This window comes from Macrotis lagotis, chromosome 1, assembly GCF_037893015.1.
Source record: "Macrotis lagotis isolate mMagLag1 chromosome 1, bilby.v1.9.chrom.fasta, whole genome shotgun sequence".
NCBI lineage: Eukaryota > Metazoa > Chordata > Mammalia > Peramelemorphia > Peramelidae > Macrotis > Macrotis lagotis.
In genome coordinates this window covers 926,984,806-927,000,342 of record NC_133658.1, presented here as the reverse complement: position 1 = coordinate 927,000,342, position 15,537 = coordinate 926,984,806, and the positions used below count along the sequence as shown (strand labels likewise).

At 41.1% G+C, this 15,537-nt stretch overlaps 1 protein-coding gene across 1 annotated transcript; it reads right to left on the bottom strand.

Moving 5' to 3' along the window:
- Nucleotides 1-3,263: 3,263 nt before the first annotated feature.
- On the bottom strand, nt 3,264-14,920 carry LOC141510043 (uncharacterized). Its single transcript, XM_074220013.1, is given in 7 exon segments — nt 3,264-3,480; nt 3,483-3,494; nt 4,549-5,110; nt 5,112-7,216; nt 9,169-9,295; nt 13,779-13,934; nt 14,852-14,920. Coding segments are annotated over 7 exon segments (3,168 nt in total). The 3' UTR covers nt 3,264-3,343.
- Nucleotides 14,921-15,537: the final 617 nt, after the last annotated feature.

The following is a 15,537-nucleotide window of genomic DNA, read 5'->3' as shown; positions in this document are numbered from 1 at the left end:
CAAAACTGAAAAAAATTAACAAAAATCTGTCATGAAATCACATAGTTAAGGAAAAGAAATGACCTTAATGTCCATTTCTTAAAATATGCTTTTTACTATACATCTTGTATCCATCACCTTTCAGGGCAAGTTGCACAGGTTCTGATAATTTCCTAGTATGGTGGCTGATTATTACAAGAAGAGGTGTGATGTCTTGCTAAGTTGTTGGCTTTCAAAATATGACTATTGTTTTCAGTTACTCCCTGTAGACTGCATTAGTACTGGATAATTTCACTGAAATTGCCTAATTTATGGCATATTATTGCTCCATAATGTTCATATACCAAAATTTGTTCAGCCTTTACCCTATTATGGGGCATCATATCTTACTTTCCAGCTCACCGAGATAACAAAAAAGAGCCATTTTTCCATATTTTTGTATTCTTGGTTTCTCTTCCTTTGAGGAAATATGTCCTCTAGTGGTATCACTGAGTCAGAGTATACACAAAAATGTGATTAGGGTGGTGTTGGCGGTGTTGGTGAACTTCACAGAATTACTAAGAGTAAAATAATTAATGTGTCTATTTTCCCCACAGCTTTCAGCTCTTCAATTGTTTTTTGCTGTTTTTGTCAAATGCATAGGGATGAGTTGAAGTTGAAAACTGAATTAAATGCAAATTAATCTTATTGATTTGGAGCATTCTTCCTTAAATTTGTTTTTCTATTCTCCCATTAATCTGCTCTCTCCCAAAAGAAAAAAATATGAAACTTTATAATACACAATAAATTCTCTATTTGAGATGTATTTTTTCACGCATAGTGATAACTTGTAATTCTTCCTTTCAAAATTACCTCCATATACTTTTTGACCTTGTCTAGTGTATCCCTTCTTTATATTCTTGTTTATAACCGGTATACATACCTTACACAAAGGACCTTTGTGAGAGAAACTGCCTACAAATGTTTCCCAGTTCATTGCCTCCCTTTAAACTTTTGGTTTTTTAATATGATGAAAACTGACCATTTTTTTCCCTATGCTCCTCTCTGTTCCATGGAGTTGAACCCTTCCAGTCTCCACAATAGTATCTTCTTCAGGGTTCCTCTAATTTTTTGAAATGACCTTTTCTATCTTAGTCATACATTCATTAGGAGGACCTAATCTTGGTTGACAGTGTGAGAAGATGGTCTATATTTTCTGCCAGACCAATTTCCAGTGTTTTCAGCATTTTGTCGTAAATGCTGCTCCATGGCTGAGGTCTTTGGAGTTTAGACAAGGTTACTATATCCATTTTCTTTTACATATCACACACCTGGTTAGTTTCTCAAGATCTTTATTTTTAGGTAGGATAAAATACTTTAGATGACACCATTTTCTGGCATGGGTTCAGATTTGGTCCTGCTTTACCTACTTCCTGGGAACATTGAAAGAGGTTATGGGAGGGACATCTGAATGCACTTTTGACAAGAGTATATCTTTACAGTTGGAATGGGACCATAGAAGTCACTGAGTCCAACCTCCTCATTTTAGGGGCCTGTAAAGTGAGGTACAGAGAGGTTGTCCCTTGCCCAGATTTATTCAGTTAGGGAGCAGCCAAGACAGGATTTGAAATCCAGTTTCCCTTGATTCTAAACCTAGTGCCCCATTTGTTGCAATAGGTGCCTTCCTCTACTCTCTTCTGAAAATCAATTTGAATTTAAAGAAAAATGACTAAATTGTTCATGTTTTAGTTTACTGACTTTTATGTAAGCCTTATGGTCCCCAAAAAGAAAGTTAGTATTTCCTTAGTGATTTAATTCTTGCAGAGTATTTTACAAAGTCTCAATTAATTCTTTTTTTTTCAATCCTGGGATGTAGATACTCTAATTGGACCCAATTTTACAGATGGAAAACCTCAGGCAGGAATAGGTTTCATGACTTGCCCTGGCACATCCAGCTAGGAAATGCCAGACTGCATTCAAATTCAGGTCTTGTGACTCCCAAAGGCAGCATTTCACCTACTTGAGTCACCTAGCTGTTTAAAGAAAGCATTACAGAAACAATGTCCAACAATAACCAAAATATTTATACAAGGGCAAGAAACTGAGTGCCAATTCAGTGGGGCATGGCTGAAGAAATCAGAGCACATAAATGCCATGAATTCTGAGGAGTAATGACAAACATTAGGATTTCAGAGAAAATTTCATTACATGCCTTATGGCTTTAGGCACAATATGGTAATTAACCAGGTCGATTTTATTGAGAAATCTAATATCTAATTGGACTCACTGACTAATAATCATGCAGTTATACTCTTCCTACGATTATTGCTTTTATATACTTTCATTCCAGGATGAATATTATTGACTAACTGATAAGCCTTCTCCAGGAGAAAACACATCTCCCTTGTGCATATTCCTAAGGCTTTTCCATGGAATAATCTGATATAAAGAGATGATCTCTTTTGAAAGTTTTCCACATCTTTTTGTCCTTTTTTATTTTAATTTTCATTCTTTAAAGGAAGAAAAATATAGTATAAGAGATAGCAAAATTACATAATAAGATAATGGTTTTTTCCCCCCCAAGACTGAAAGTAATAGTCTTTGGTCTCTGTTCAAAGTGCACAGTTCTTTCTCTGGATACAGATGGTATTCTCCATTGCAGACAGCCCCAAATTATCCCTGATTGTTGCACTGATGGAATGAGCAAGTCCATCAAGGTTGATTATCACCCCCATGTTGCTGTTAGGATGTGAGGCTATAAGGTTTCTGTTTCTGCTCATCTTGCTCAGCATCAGTTCATACAAATCCTTCCATGCTTCCTTGAATTCCCATCCCTCCTGGTTTCTAATAGAACAATAGTATTCCATGACATACCACAGTTTGTTAAGCCATTCCCCAATTGAATGTCCTTCATTTTCGAAGAAGACCATAATATCAGAGAGATTATGTCATAACAAACACGTGAATTGGATTTTCAGTGTGTGTGTGGGGGTTGTGCTAAGTAACTTGCCTCCCTTTCTCCTCCAGAGGCATCTGGGTCCAGTGGCCAATGAATCAAGATGGCTGGAAATAACCCTGGATACAAGAGAATTAGGATAAAGTGACTTACCCAAGATCACACAGCAGTTAGTGTCTGAGGTCAAATTTGAACTCAGGTCCTCCTGACTTCAGGGCCAGTACTCTACCCCATGGCCCATCTAGCTGCTCATCAAAATGAATTTCCTAATACTGAACAAACCCAACTCCATTTAAATACCTTTCCTCACTCATAACAATGATAGTATTTCTATATGAATTTTCTGATGAGAAATGAGGTGATGGCTTAAGGACAATGATTATTTTCCTAAGATTCTTCTCCACTGTGAATTTTCCCAAGTTAAATAGGCTAAGAGGAGTAATAACTAAAAGCTCTGTCATATATAAGACACTTATTAGGTTTCCCTCTACTATGTATTCTCTGATGTGCAAGAAGCCTGAAGCTCTTTGGGAAAGCCTTTCCATATTGATTACATTCAGAAGGTTCTCTCCAGTGTGGGTTCGTTAATATCTATCAAATCAGGGGATGCATCTGAAACCCTTTCCCCATTGATTACATTCAAAAGGTTTCTCTGCCATGGGGATTCTCTGAGTGCTACAAGATTGTCCTTCACTGTGAAATCCTTTCAATGCTGATTGCATTTCCAAAAAGCATTGATTTGAGGAGATCCAAAGTTGCCCCTTTTCCAAAGTCCTCTTTTCAAGGATCAGGCTCTGAAGGTTGAACTTCTTTTGTAAAATGTAACCCTTCCTCAACCTTACAGACTTCATTTTTAAATTTTTTTTATTTATTTAAGGCAATAGGGTTAAGTGACTTTAGGCACAATATGATAATTAACCAGGTCGATTTTTATTGAGAAATCTAATATCTATTTTCTGCCAGACCGATTTCCAGTGTTTTCAGCATTTTGTGGTAATTACTGCCCTGTGGCTGAGGTCTTTGGATTTTAGACAAGGTTACTATATCCATTTTCTTTTACATATCACACACCTGGTTAGTTTCTCAAGATCTTTATTTTTAGGTAGGATAAAATACTTTAGATGACTACCATTTTCTGGCATGGGTCACACAGCTAGGTAATTATTAAGTGTCTGAGGCTGTATTTGACCAACTTTACAACCTTTATTCCACGATGGGGAAGTTCAAGGTGCTCTAAAAATGTTTGGGTGGGGATAACTTCTTTAATTAGATTGTCCAAGACTGAGCAATTTAGAAGAAAATGACAATCAAGGGGCAGCTAAGTGGCGCAGTGGATAAAGCACCGGCCCTGGAGTCAGGAGTACCTGGTTCAAATCTGGTCTCAGACTAGCTGTGTGGCCTTGGGCAAGCCACTTAACCCCATTTGCCTTGCAAAAACCTAAATAAAAATGACAAAGTTGCATTTTTTTCAGACTCTAATATTCATTCTCTCTTATTACTTGTTGACAAGTCAGAGTTGATTGTCACCTTCTGGAATACCCACTCTTCCAAGGGCACATAAAACTGTAAGCCTACCACCATGAGGATCATTGGCATTCTAAAGTTCCTCAAACTTCCTAAATGTCATGATTCACAAGGTTGCTTGTCATCATGGACTCTCTCCACTTTAGCAAAGTTGGTCCTATGTGTCTCCACACTATTACATTCAAAAGGTTTCTCTCCAGTGTGGATTTTTTGATGTCTAGCAAGACTGGAGTTATATTTGAATGTCTTTCCACATTGATTACATTCAAAAGGTTTCTCTGCTGAGTGGATTCTCTGATGTGCAGCAAGGTTGCCCTTTACTGAAAAAGCCTTTCCACACTGATTACATACATAAGGTTTCTCTCCAGTGTGGATGCTCTGATGTGTGGCAAAACTGACCCTTTGGGTAAAAGCCTTTCCACACTGATTACATTGAAAAGGTTTCTCTCCAGTGTGGATTCGTTGATGTGCAGCAAGATAGAAACTTTTTGTGAAAGCCTTCCCACATTGTTCGCATTCATAAGGCTTCTCTCCAGTGTGGATATTCTGATGGGCAGCAAGCTGGGAGTTCTTTTGGAAAGTCTTTCCACATTGATTACATTCGTAAGGTTTCTCCTCAGTGTGGCTATTTTTATGTTCAGCAAGATGGGAGTTTTGTGTGAAGGTTTTTTTTACATTGATTATATTCATAAAATTTCTCCACATTGTGAATAATCTCATGATCTGTAAGACTTGAACTGTATCTGAAGTTTCCACATTGATTACATTCATAAGGTCCCTCTTCAGTGTGATTTCTCTCAGGTTTGGCTAAACTGGCTCTCTGAATGAAAGCCTTTCCACAATGATTACATTCAAAATGTTTCTTTACAGTGTGGATTCTTTGGTGTCTGGCAAGACTGGAGCTCTTTGTGAAAACTTTTCCACACTGCTCACATTCATAAAATTTCTCTCCAGCGTGAATTCTTTGATGCCTACCAAGACTGGAGCTGTATCTGAAAGTCTTTCCACATTGATTGCATTCAAAAGGTTTCTCTCCAGTGTGAATTCTTTGATGTCTAGCAAGACTAAGACTGTATTTGAAAGTCTTTCCACATTGATTACATTCAAAAGGTTTCTCTCCAGTGTGAATTTTTTGATGTGCAGCAAGATTGCCCCTCAATGTGAAAGATTTTCCACATTGATTACATTCATAAGGTTTTTCTCCAGAGTGAATTCTCTGATGTGTAGCAAAATTGGCCCTCTGTGTAAAAGCCTTTCCACATTGATTACATGCAAAAGGTTTCTCTCCAGTGTGGACCCTCTGATGCTTACCAAGACTGGAGCTGTCTCTGAAAGTCTTTTCACATTGATTACATTCAAAAGGTTTCTCTCCAGTATGAATTCTCTGATGTAATGAAAGACTAGAGCTTTGTGTGAAGGCCTTTCCACACTGATGACAATAAAATGGTTTCTCTCCGGTGTGGATCTTTTGATGTGTAACAAGATTGCCCCTCACTGTGAAAGCCTTTCCACATTGATTACATTCATAAGGTTTTTCTCCAGAGTGAATTCTTTGATGTGTAGCAAAATTGGTCTTCTGCGTAAAAGCCTTTCCACATTGATTACATTTGAAAGGTTTCTCCCCAGTATGGATCCTCTGATGCTTACCAAGACTGGAGCTTTTTCTGAAAGCCTTTCCACACTGATTACATTCATTAGGTTTCTCTCCGGTGTGGATTCTCTGATGGGCAGCAAAATGGCACTTCTTTTGGAAAGTCTTTCCACACTGATTACATTCAAAAGGCTTCTCTCCAGTGTGGATTCTCTGATGTACAGCAAGATTGGAACTCTTTGTGAAAGTCTTTTCATATTGGTCATAATTATAGGCTTTATTCTCAGGGAAGACTCTCTGATGTACAGTAGTATCTGAAGCTGTATTTGAAATTTTTCCACATGGATTACATTCATAAGTTTTCTCTCTGATGTGGATTCTCTGATGTCTAGCTAAAATGGACCTTTCTGTCAAAGTTTTTCCACAGTGATTACATTCAAAAAGTTTCTCTTCAGTGTGGATTCTCTGATGGCCAATAAGGAGTGATTTGTAGCAGAAACCTTGCCCACATTCATTACATTTATACAGCTTCTTTCCAGAATGAATCACCTGGTGTTTAATAAGTTCTGAGATCAAACCAAATGTCTTTCCACACTGATTACATGTATGTCTTTTTATTTCAGTATGAAATCTAGAATGGTAAGGAAGAGATGAGTGATGGGATAAGGTTGCTTCACATTCATTATCTTCAGCAGGCTCCTTTATACTGCAAATTTTTTGATGAGTAATAAGTTTAAAGTTCTGCTTGAAGGTCTTTCTGTCTTTATTACTTACATAAAGCATTTTTCCAGCATTTTTTTGATGTCTAATGACATCCAAACTCAATCTAATGGTCATTTCTTGTTGATTACTTTGATATATTGGCCTTTCATGAGGTTTTTCATGAGGTTGAAAAAGTTCTACTTGTTCAGGAATGCATTTGCTATATTCGCTATCCTGAAAATAGTCATTCCCTGAGGTCATTTGCATACAGTGATTTAGGACTGAAAATTGTCTCGTTCTCTTTCTAATTTCATCACCTTCACAGTGATTCTTTGAATTTTTATCTATCTTGATATTAGAGTCACAGATTTCTCTCAAATTGAAGTAACATGGACCATCACTTAGGTATCTTTGCTGACCAGATTCTTCCCCCCAAATTCTCAGCTTTGTAGCTGTCTCATTCACTTCAAACCTGGTCTCTGCATCTGAAGAAAACAAACAATCACATCCAATGAAAGATACACATAAACAAATGTTCTTTCTTATGGTGACAGAAAATGAACTGATCTACATTCTATTTCCCTAGACAAAAAGAAGAGTTTTCAAACTTAAAAAGGTAGAATTAATCTTTGGAAATGCCATTTGATCCCATTCCCAGATGGTTAATTTTATTTTTTAAATTTTGTTTGCAAAGCAGTAGGATTAAGTGACTTGCCCAAGGTCACACAGCTAGGTAAGTATTATGTGTCTGAGACCAAATTTGAACTCAGGTCCTCCTGACTCTAGGGCCAATGTTCTATCCACTTCGCTACCCAGCTGCCCCTTGGATGGTTAATTTTAGAAAGAGCTTCACAAATAATAATATTGGATCCTCACAACAAACTGTGACAAAGGTCAAACTCAGCATTCTCATTACCCTTCATAATTCAGGCTACGAGCTCATAATGACTAAGTTACCTGATCACTCTCCCTGCAGCTGAGACTAAAACTTATACTATGCAACTGAGCATGCTCTAGTCACAGTATTTTCTCCATTAAACTTTCTATATTTTCTTCAGATCTTGTTATTCTTTTTAGTTGTATTTTTGTCTGTCTCAGGTCATCTTCCTGCTATTCTGTATTGACCAGTTTAGATACACTATCATTTGGTCATTCTTGGCAAATTTCATATGCTAAGTTGAGAAATAGATTTGCTCTTTTTAACTCTCATATAATCACTTTCAGTTTTATATTCAACTTTTCTTCTTTTCCATTCAAATCAAAGAAATTATGCCATTTCCTACAAAATTCTATATATTCATATAATTATCATATATCATATATTATCATATATAATGTCTCCTACTGTATCATGAATCTATTATCCTTCTGTCAGGAAGTGAACAGTATGATTCACTATTGTTCCGTTAGCACCACATTCCATTTAGTGGTTCATGAAACAAAATGATGTCCAAATTTCCTTATTAGCACCTTATATAATAAAGAATGGCTCAGTTTTGTGACCTTTCCCCTAGGACAATAAGCATGTGTATGTTTGAGACATAATGGGTTTCTGTGCAGTGATGCCAACTCATCACAATTGGGCATAAAGTGACTTTGGTGTTCATGCAGTGATTCCATCAAATTCTGACCCCTGCTAACTAAATGCAGCATATTCTTTTGGTTTCCTCACCTTTTCCTCAGCCTCTGCTTGTCTCAGGTCCATCAACTATGAAATGGGGTAAGAACAGTACCAATCTCACAGGGCAGTTGTGAGTATCAAATGAAAACAGTTATCAAGTATTTTGCCCACTTTGGGACACTGAAAAGAAATCTAAATAAATACTTATTCCTTTCCCTTCCTTTCCTACCATCTGGCTGGAATTTGAGGGAACACAGAAGGAAGAATAAGGATAAATTTGCTATGTCCTGCAGGATTAGGAGTAAGTCACTACCAATGAATGTTTGTTAAACAAACAGTTTTAAAGACTAGATCCATCCCAAAGAGGAAAGGGCAGCCTTTGCAGGTAGAGGGTTCCCCCTTAGGCTGCCCATCTGCAAGCTGCGCAAACTATTTTTTGAGATTTGGTAGACAAAAATATGTCCAATAGAGAGGATCAATCAGCTAACCTTGTAGATTAACTACATGTCTGAGATTCAGTAATGTTGGTTTGAATTTTGACTTGAAGCTACTTAAAAGAAAAGAGGCAATTTCAGGAGCACCAAAAGAAAGTATGAGTATTCCATCGCAAAACTCAAAGATCTTTTATAGGAAAACCAAGCAGCAGAAGGACCCTGTGGGGAGACTAGCAGTTTTGCCTTTTGAGTAATTAATAAAGGCTCCAATTTTTAAAAATTAAAAATAAATAAATTAAAGGTTCAAATCCTACATATTAGGGATAGAATGAACATTCCTTTGATGCAAAATTCAGAGTTAACCAGAGGAAACGACTTTTACCTAGGAAGAGTAGGTTCTGGACATTCTCCAGCATGACCTCCTTGTAGAGCTTTTTCTGAGAATGGTCTAAGAGACCCCACTCCTCCTCAGTGAAGTCCACAGCTACATCCTTGAATGTCATCAACTCCTAAACCAGAAAAAGTCACATGATATAGAGGTGAGAGAGACTCTAGAATTCATCTAGTCCAATCCTCATCAAGTTAGAGAAGTTAAAACTGAAGCACAAAAGGGATTTGTCCAAAACTTCTATCACCTTGATGAGTGTCAAAACCAACCCTAGAGTGGGGCACTAGGTGGCACAATGGACAGAGCACTGGCCTTGGAGTCAGGAGTACCTGAGTTCAAATCCAGCCTCAGACACTTAATACTTACTTAGCTGTGTGACCTTGGGTAAGTCACTTAACTCCACTGCCTTGCAAACAAAACAAAACCAAAAATCCTCAACACTTGTAATTGTAGTCAATACAAGTCCAATGGCATATTGAAAACAGCATTTTACATTTGAAGTGAGAATCAAGTTAGATTAATAAAAGCTGAGGAATGATCTTTTTTTGGGGGGTAAGGGAATGGGGTTAAGTGACTTTCCCAAGGCCACACAGCTAGGTAATTATTACGTATCTGAGGTCAAATTTGAACTCAGGTCCTCCTAACTCCAGGGCTGGTGCTCTATCCACTGTGCCACCTAGCTGCCCCAGGAGAACTATCTTAATAGGAAATGTCCTCCCTATGAAATTAGGGAAAAGACTTATTCTCTACCAGAGAGGTATGAGAATCTATGAAGGAGAAAGAGAGAAGGTGGTGGGAAATTCCTTTTCTCCATAAGTGTCATAAGTGATAGATTAAGAAAATTGTATAACAGTTTGTGAGACTGCTGGGTCTATACCATGAAGACATCATGAAAAAGGGTAAAAAAATCATTTGTACAAAAACATTCATAGCAGCCCAAAGAATTGGAAATCAAGTAAATGTCCTTCAATTGGGAAATGCCTTAACAAACACTATTGTTCTATTAGAAACCAGGAGGGGTGGGAATTCAGGGAAGCCTGGAGGGATTTCCATGAACTGATGCTGAGTGAGATGAAAAGAACCAGAAAAAACATTGTACACCCTAACAGCAACACGGGGGTGATGATCAACCTTGATGGACTGGCTCATTCCATCAGTGCAACAATCAGGAATAATTTTGGACTATCTGTGATCTATTTATTCATTTATTTATTTATTTATTTTTAGGCTTTTGCAAGGCAATGGGGTTAAGTGGCTTGCCCAAGGCCACACAACTAGGTAATTATTAAGTGTCTGAGGTCAGATTTGAACTCAGGTCCTCCTCACTCCAAGGCCAGTGCTCTATCCACTGCACCATCTAGCCGCCCCTATTGCCTTTAATTTAGAAAAACACATTATCTTATGTAATTTTTCTATCTCTTATACTTTACTTTTCTTCCTTAAGGACATAATCTCTCTCTCATCACATTCATCCATGGAAACAATGTGAAGACTAACAGAATGCCTTCTGTGGGGGGTGAGGGGTAGGGAAGTGAGATTAGGGGGAAAAAATTATAAAATTCAAAATAAGTAAAATCTTTTACAAAAAATGTTTGTGAGAAGCTGACAAGTACTGTATGTTCTGGGAAAGGACATTACCAGTGATCATCAAAGAAAAGATAAAGAAAAAATTATGTTTAATTTCTTAAAAAGCTAAAATAAAGCTTTAGCCATATGAAAACATGACAATGATTCTGGAGAGATAGCATTCATAGTTTTTTTTTTAAGTTTTTGTAAGGCAATGGGGTTAAGTGATTTACCCAAGATCATTCAGCTAGGTAATTATTCAGTGTCTGAGGTCTGATTTGAACTCAAGTCCTCCTGATTCCAGGGCCAGTGCTCTATCTACTGTGCCACCTAGCTGCTCCAGCTTTCATAACTGTACTGAATTGTGTGGTATGAGATTATGTCTCCAGCCAAAGTGAAGAGGAGTTATTTATAACTATATTGACGGTTTAGGATGGTTCTGGTTATGATGTATCACAGCCAAAACATGTATCTTTGCTTTATGATTTATTTCACTTATTAAGTGAATATTCATTCATTTTAATATTATATATAGTAATAACTATAATAAAGGAGAGTTTGTTCATTTATTAAAAATGTATCTCATTAAATAGTTAGAGAGTGAACTAATTCATAAGCCACTGACGGGACATTTATCAAGAATAAATTATCTAAATATACCCCTAGAACTTCACGACTTTGGGAATCAAGAATTAAGGGAACAAGCCACAGGTTTTCTATTCTTTTCTCTTACTTCTAACAGGTTCTATTATTTTGGAGCTATTTTCTTTGGATAAACATCCTTTGTTTTTTCACCATTTTGATTTCTTATTTAAAACATCTCCTTTATGTTCTCTTTGTAATATATATTTCATTTTTAGCTTCCTTTATTTCTATATTGAACTTCTGAACACTGACTAATGAGCCTCTTCACACCTCCGGAGATTCCCTAGAATTTACAAAAAATTCCTTTTCACTGAGGTCACAATTTTTATTTCATTGTATTTATTCAGAGTGAGCAATCACTGTAGGAAGACCATTCTTTTATTGAATAATTACTCTATAATTGTATTTAACTTGTTCCCAACAAACCACTCTTGTCTTCTCCATTCTTCCACATTCATTCTTTATCACCTTTGAGGTGAGATCATGAACTCTGAATCTTCATTTAAGTACAGAGATTTCTCACCTAGCTCCACTACCTTGGGACATCTTCATAAGTCTTCTCCACCCTGGCCCAGAAAGTTCATTCCTAGGATAGCCTCCCCATCTTGTGATTATCTCACCAACCTTGGTACTAAATCTCATCACCATCCTCTGTCTCTGATTACAAATCTCCACTGAAGAAGAGGGCCCAGTTCAAGGATCTCACCATTTCTCACTTGGTTGCATGACCAACTTCATCTGGGATCTTCTGCCCCCTTTCCTTTTAGGTGTTATCTCTCTTGAAAGTATAAGCTCCTGCAGGGCAGGAACCAGCTTTCTTTATTTGTATTTGAATCCCTAGACCCTGGCACAGTGCTGGGCACACATCAGACACATAATAAATCCTTGCTGACCCCTGACTTGCCAAACACTTTCATCTAAGTACACTGCTTTTCATTTTCCTTTAAAAGTCAGGCTATCCCACTGCTGTCTTGTCCAACAGTCAGCATTGTCAGTCATGCCTACCTTCCCCCGAACCATATCTTAAGTCAAATTGTTGACCTTTCTCAACTGGTCCTTTCCTATTGACTTCAAACATATTTTGTCTCCCCCACTTTTTTTTTTAAGGTTTTTACAAGGCAGATGGGGTTAAGTGGCTTGCCCAAGGCCACACAGCTAGGTAATTATTAAGTGTCTGACACTGGATTTGAACCCAAGTACTCCTGACTCCAGAGGTGGTGCTTTATCCACTGCACCACCTAGCTGCCCCCACTGCGCCACCTAGCCTCCCCTGTCTCCCCCATTCTTAAGGAAACCTTCACTAATCTCCCTGCCCACTTAGCTATCATTCTACCACATCTCCTTTTTTTAGCCAAACTCCTTGAAAAAAGATTTGTCTGAACTCTCTACTCATCTCTTGCACTCATTTCTTAACCTCTTACCTTGACCTCCCTCTTCACTCCCCTGAAAATACTCAATTTTTGTGGGTATTCGTCTCCTCTATTAGAATGGAAGCTCATGAAAGTAGGGATTATTCCATTATTTATTGCTTTTTCCTTCACAACCAACATAATGCCTGGCACAAAATAGCTCCATCAGTAACACTGAGTCATTTTTCTAGACCTTTTCCGCATTTTCCATTTTTAATTCTTCTCAAAAGTTGACTTGGGCTTGGGCCTAGATCTGTATGTGGCCATTCTGTTACCAGCCCCCTCCCGCATTTGCCCCATTCCCATCTTGTTTCCTCTAGGAGACTATCAGTATCCCGCTCTCAAATCCTTCCATGCATTGTCTCTCATGTCCTCTTGACCAGACCACAAGGGATTAGCAGCTTTCCTGAGGCCCACACAAGGGAGGAAGGGGGTCTGTTGGTATCCCCTAGAACACAGAAACATAAGGTGTGAGGGAGCCAGGCAGAGGGTGCTAATAAAGGCTGAGACCGAAAGACATGCGCACCCCCAGGAGCACAATCTCTGCTCTGAGGACAACACAGACAAGGACAAGAGCTGGGGAAGCTTTCAGGGCTCTGCTCCCAGGCTGTCCAGACAAGACTCCAGGGTAGAGGGACTTCACCTAGACCTTCAGTTGCTATAGGGAGAGCTTGACCACTGGAACCAGAGGAGTGGGGAAAATCTGCGTGTGAGGGTAGGTGGTCGACCTTGTTGATCACTTGTAAGGAGGGAGGACCTAAAAAACCCACGGAGAGAGGGTGGCAATTGGGGTGGGAGGCACACTTCCAGAGAAGAGCAGGACTGGATGGTCCCTACTGCATTCTATTTCATATCAATTTTTATAAACAAACAAAACAATGATCCATAGTTAAGAGATGGCCAGCCTCAAAGACAAGCCTCTGGGTTGATGGAAATGGTCACATTGACTGATGCTGATCAAGCCTGGGCAAGGACTGAACTCACTTGGGGTGGGGGTCTCTGGATCCCAGGGGCCATGGCTTCTGCCTCCAGGCTCTTTGCTGGGGCCTGGTCTTGGTCCTCTGCAGGCTGGGCTGGGAAGGAACAAGGATGGCAGAGGGGGAGACGTCTTTCCCTTCTCTTCCTAGGCAGGAAGTTGGCCTACAAGGATTTACAGAGGGTTAGTTTTCAAAGGAGTTACAAAGGTCCTGCCCTGACCTTAGGGAAGAGACTTAACACACAGAGGGCCACAGGTAGGGTCAGGCTAGGAGAGGAAGTTCTCAGAACAAAGACTACTGGCCACCCTGTCCAATTCCTTCTCCTTGACCTCACTGCCTTTCCCCATCTTCCTACACACACCCCAAAGTCAGAAGGGTCTTGGGACCCCAGATGAGACCAGTCAGAGCCTCAATGACACCAGACTCAGAGCCTTCCCTCCATCTGATGCTCTAAGTGAGATATGTCGGTTAGGCCATTGTGGGGATGGTTCTCTAGGACTATGGGGAGCTTATTCAAGTAGAAGGGGTAAGGAGCGGTCCTTGGAGAAAGGCCTCCTCCTGTCAAAACCGGAGGACCCTCAGCAAGAAGTCAGACAGGAAAGATGAAGCCCAGTGGAAAAGGCAGCCAGGCAGGCAGGGGTCCTCCCTTAGGCCTCCCCAGGACATGCATGTATACAGCTGGCTTCCAAAAGGCAGAGAGATCTTGAATCCAAGGGAAAGCAGAGAAACAAAGACTGACCTGGTCAGTCCCTTGTAAAGAGGCAGAACCAAAAAGCATGAGCAAGGGCAGCGGCTGGGGGGTGGGAAGTGCCCCTTCAAACAAAGCAATGGCTCTGGTTTGGGGTGCTCCCAAGAGCCCCGTTCTGCTTTTCCTCCGATGGCCTCGGGGTTAGGCCTTCAGGCCCTTTGTCCCTGTGCCCACTGCCAACGGAATGCCACTGCCACCGGCGTGCCCCCTTCTAGGCTTCCAAGCGCCCCCGCGCTGCCCTCCCTGGCCAGGCCTCCCCAAGCTGGGGGCGTCTCCCGTGGGCTCCCGCGCCCCCCAGGCACATGGGCGCGCACGTGTGTCTATGGACCTACGGAAAGACGCACGTGATGCGCACTGGCCGCCTCGGCCCCTCCCCCGCTCACGGAGCGCCTTCCCGGCATGCCCTGGGCCCGCGGCCCGGCCGGGCGTGACGTCACGTCGCGAGCCTCCCAAGGGAGGCCCCCGGGAAGGCCCCTCTCGGGTGGGGGTGACGTCACGCCCCACCGCAGGCTCCCTTCCGCTTCCGGCGGGGGCGGGGCGGCCCGCGGGAGGCAGAACCCACCCAGCCCCCCACATGCCCGAAGACTGGGGGTGCCAGGAGCCCCCCGTGCGGGATGAGTTCACCTGCTCAGACAGAAATCGGAGATTTGTCAGGGCACGGAGGGCGGAGCTGCGTGGAGTTGCGGCCCCTTGGACAGGGCGCGCCATCGGTGCCCACAGGCAGCCGCCCTCGCGGGGAGGTGGGCACCGCCGTGGGCATGACAGAAGCAGCCTGCCATTCGGAGCCAGGGTCTCCCCCCTGCCGGACAGGGAAGGGAGGACCGGCTGGACTTGTGCCCACCCAGGCTCACGTTTACCCTCCACGGCGGGTCCGGGAGGGGCGGGGAGGGGACACACAGCGTAGGCACTGCCAGTCTGGAATGTTCTACTGAAGGAGGCTCCGACTTTGTCCCACTCACCCCCTTCCTGGGGCAGGGTGACCATCAGCTGACCCCTGACCAGCGCCCCAGCCCTGCTG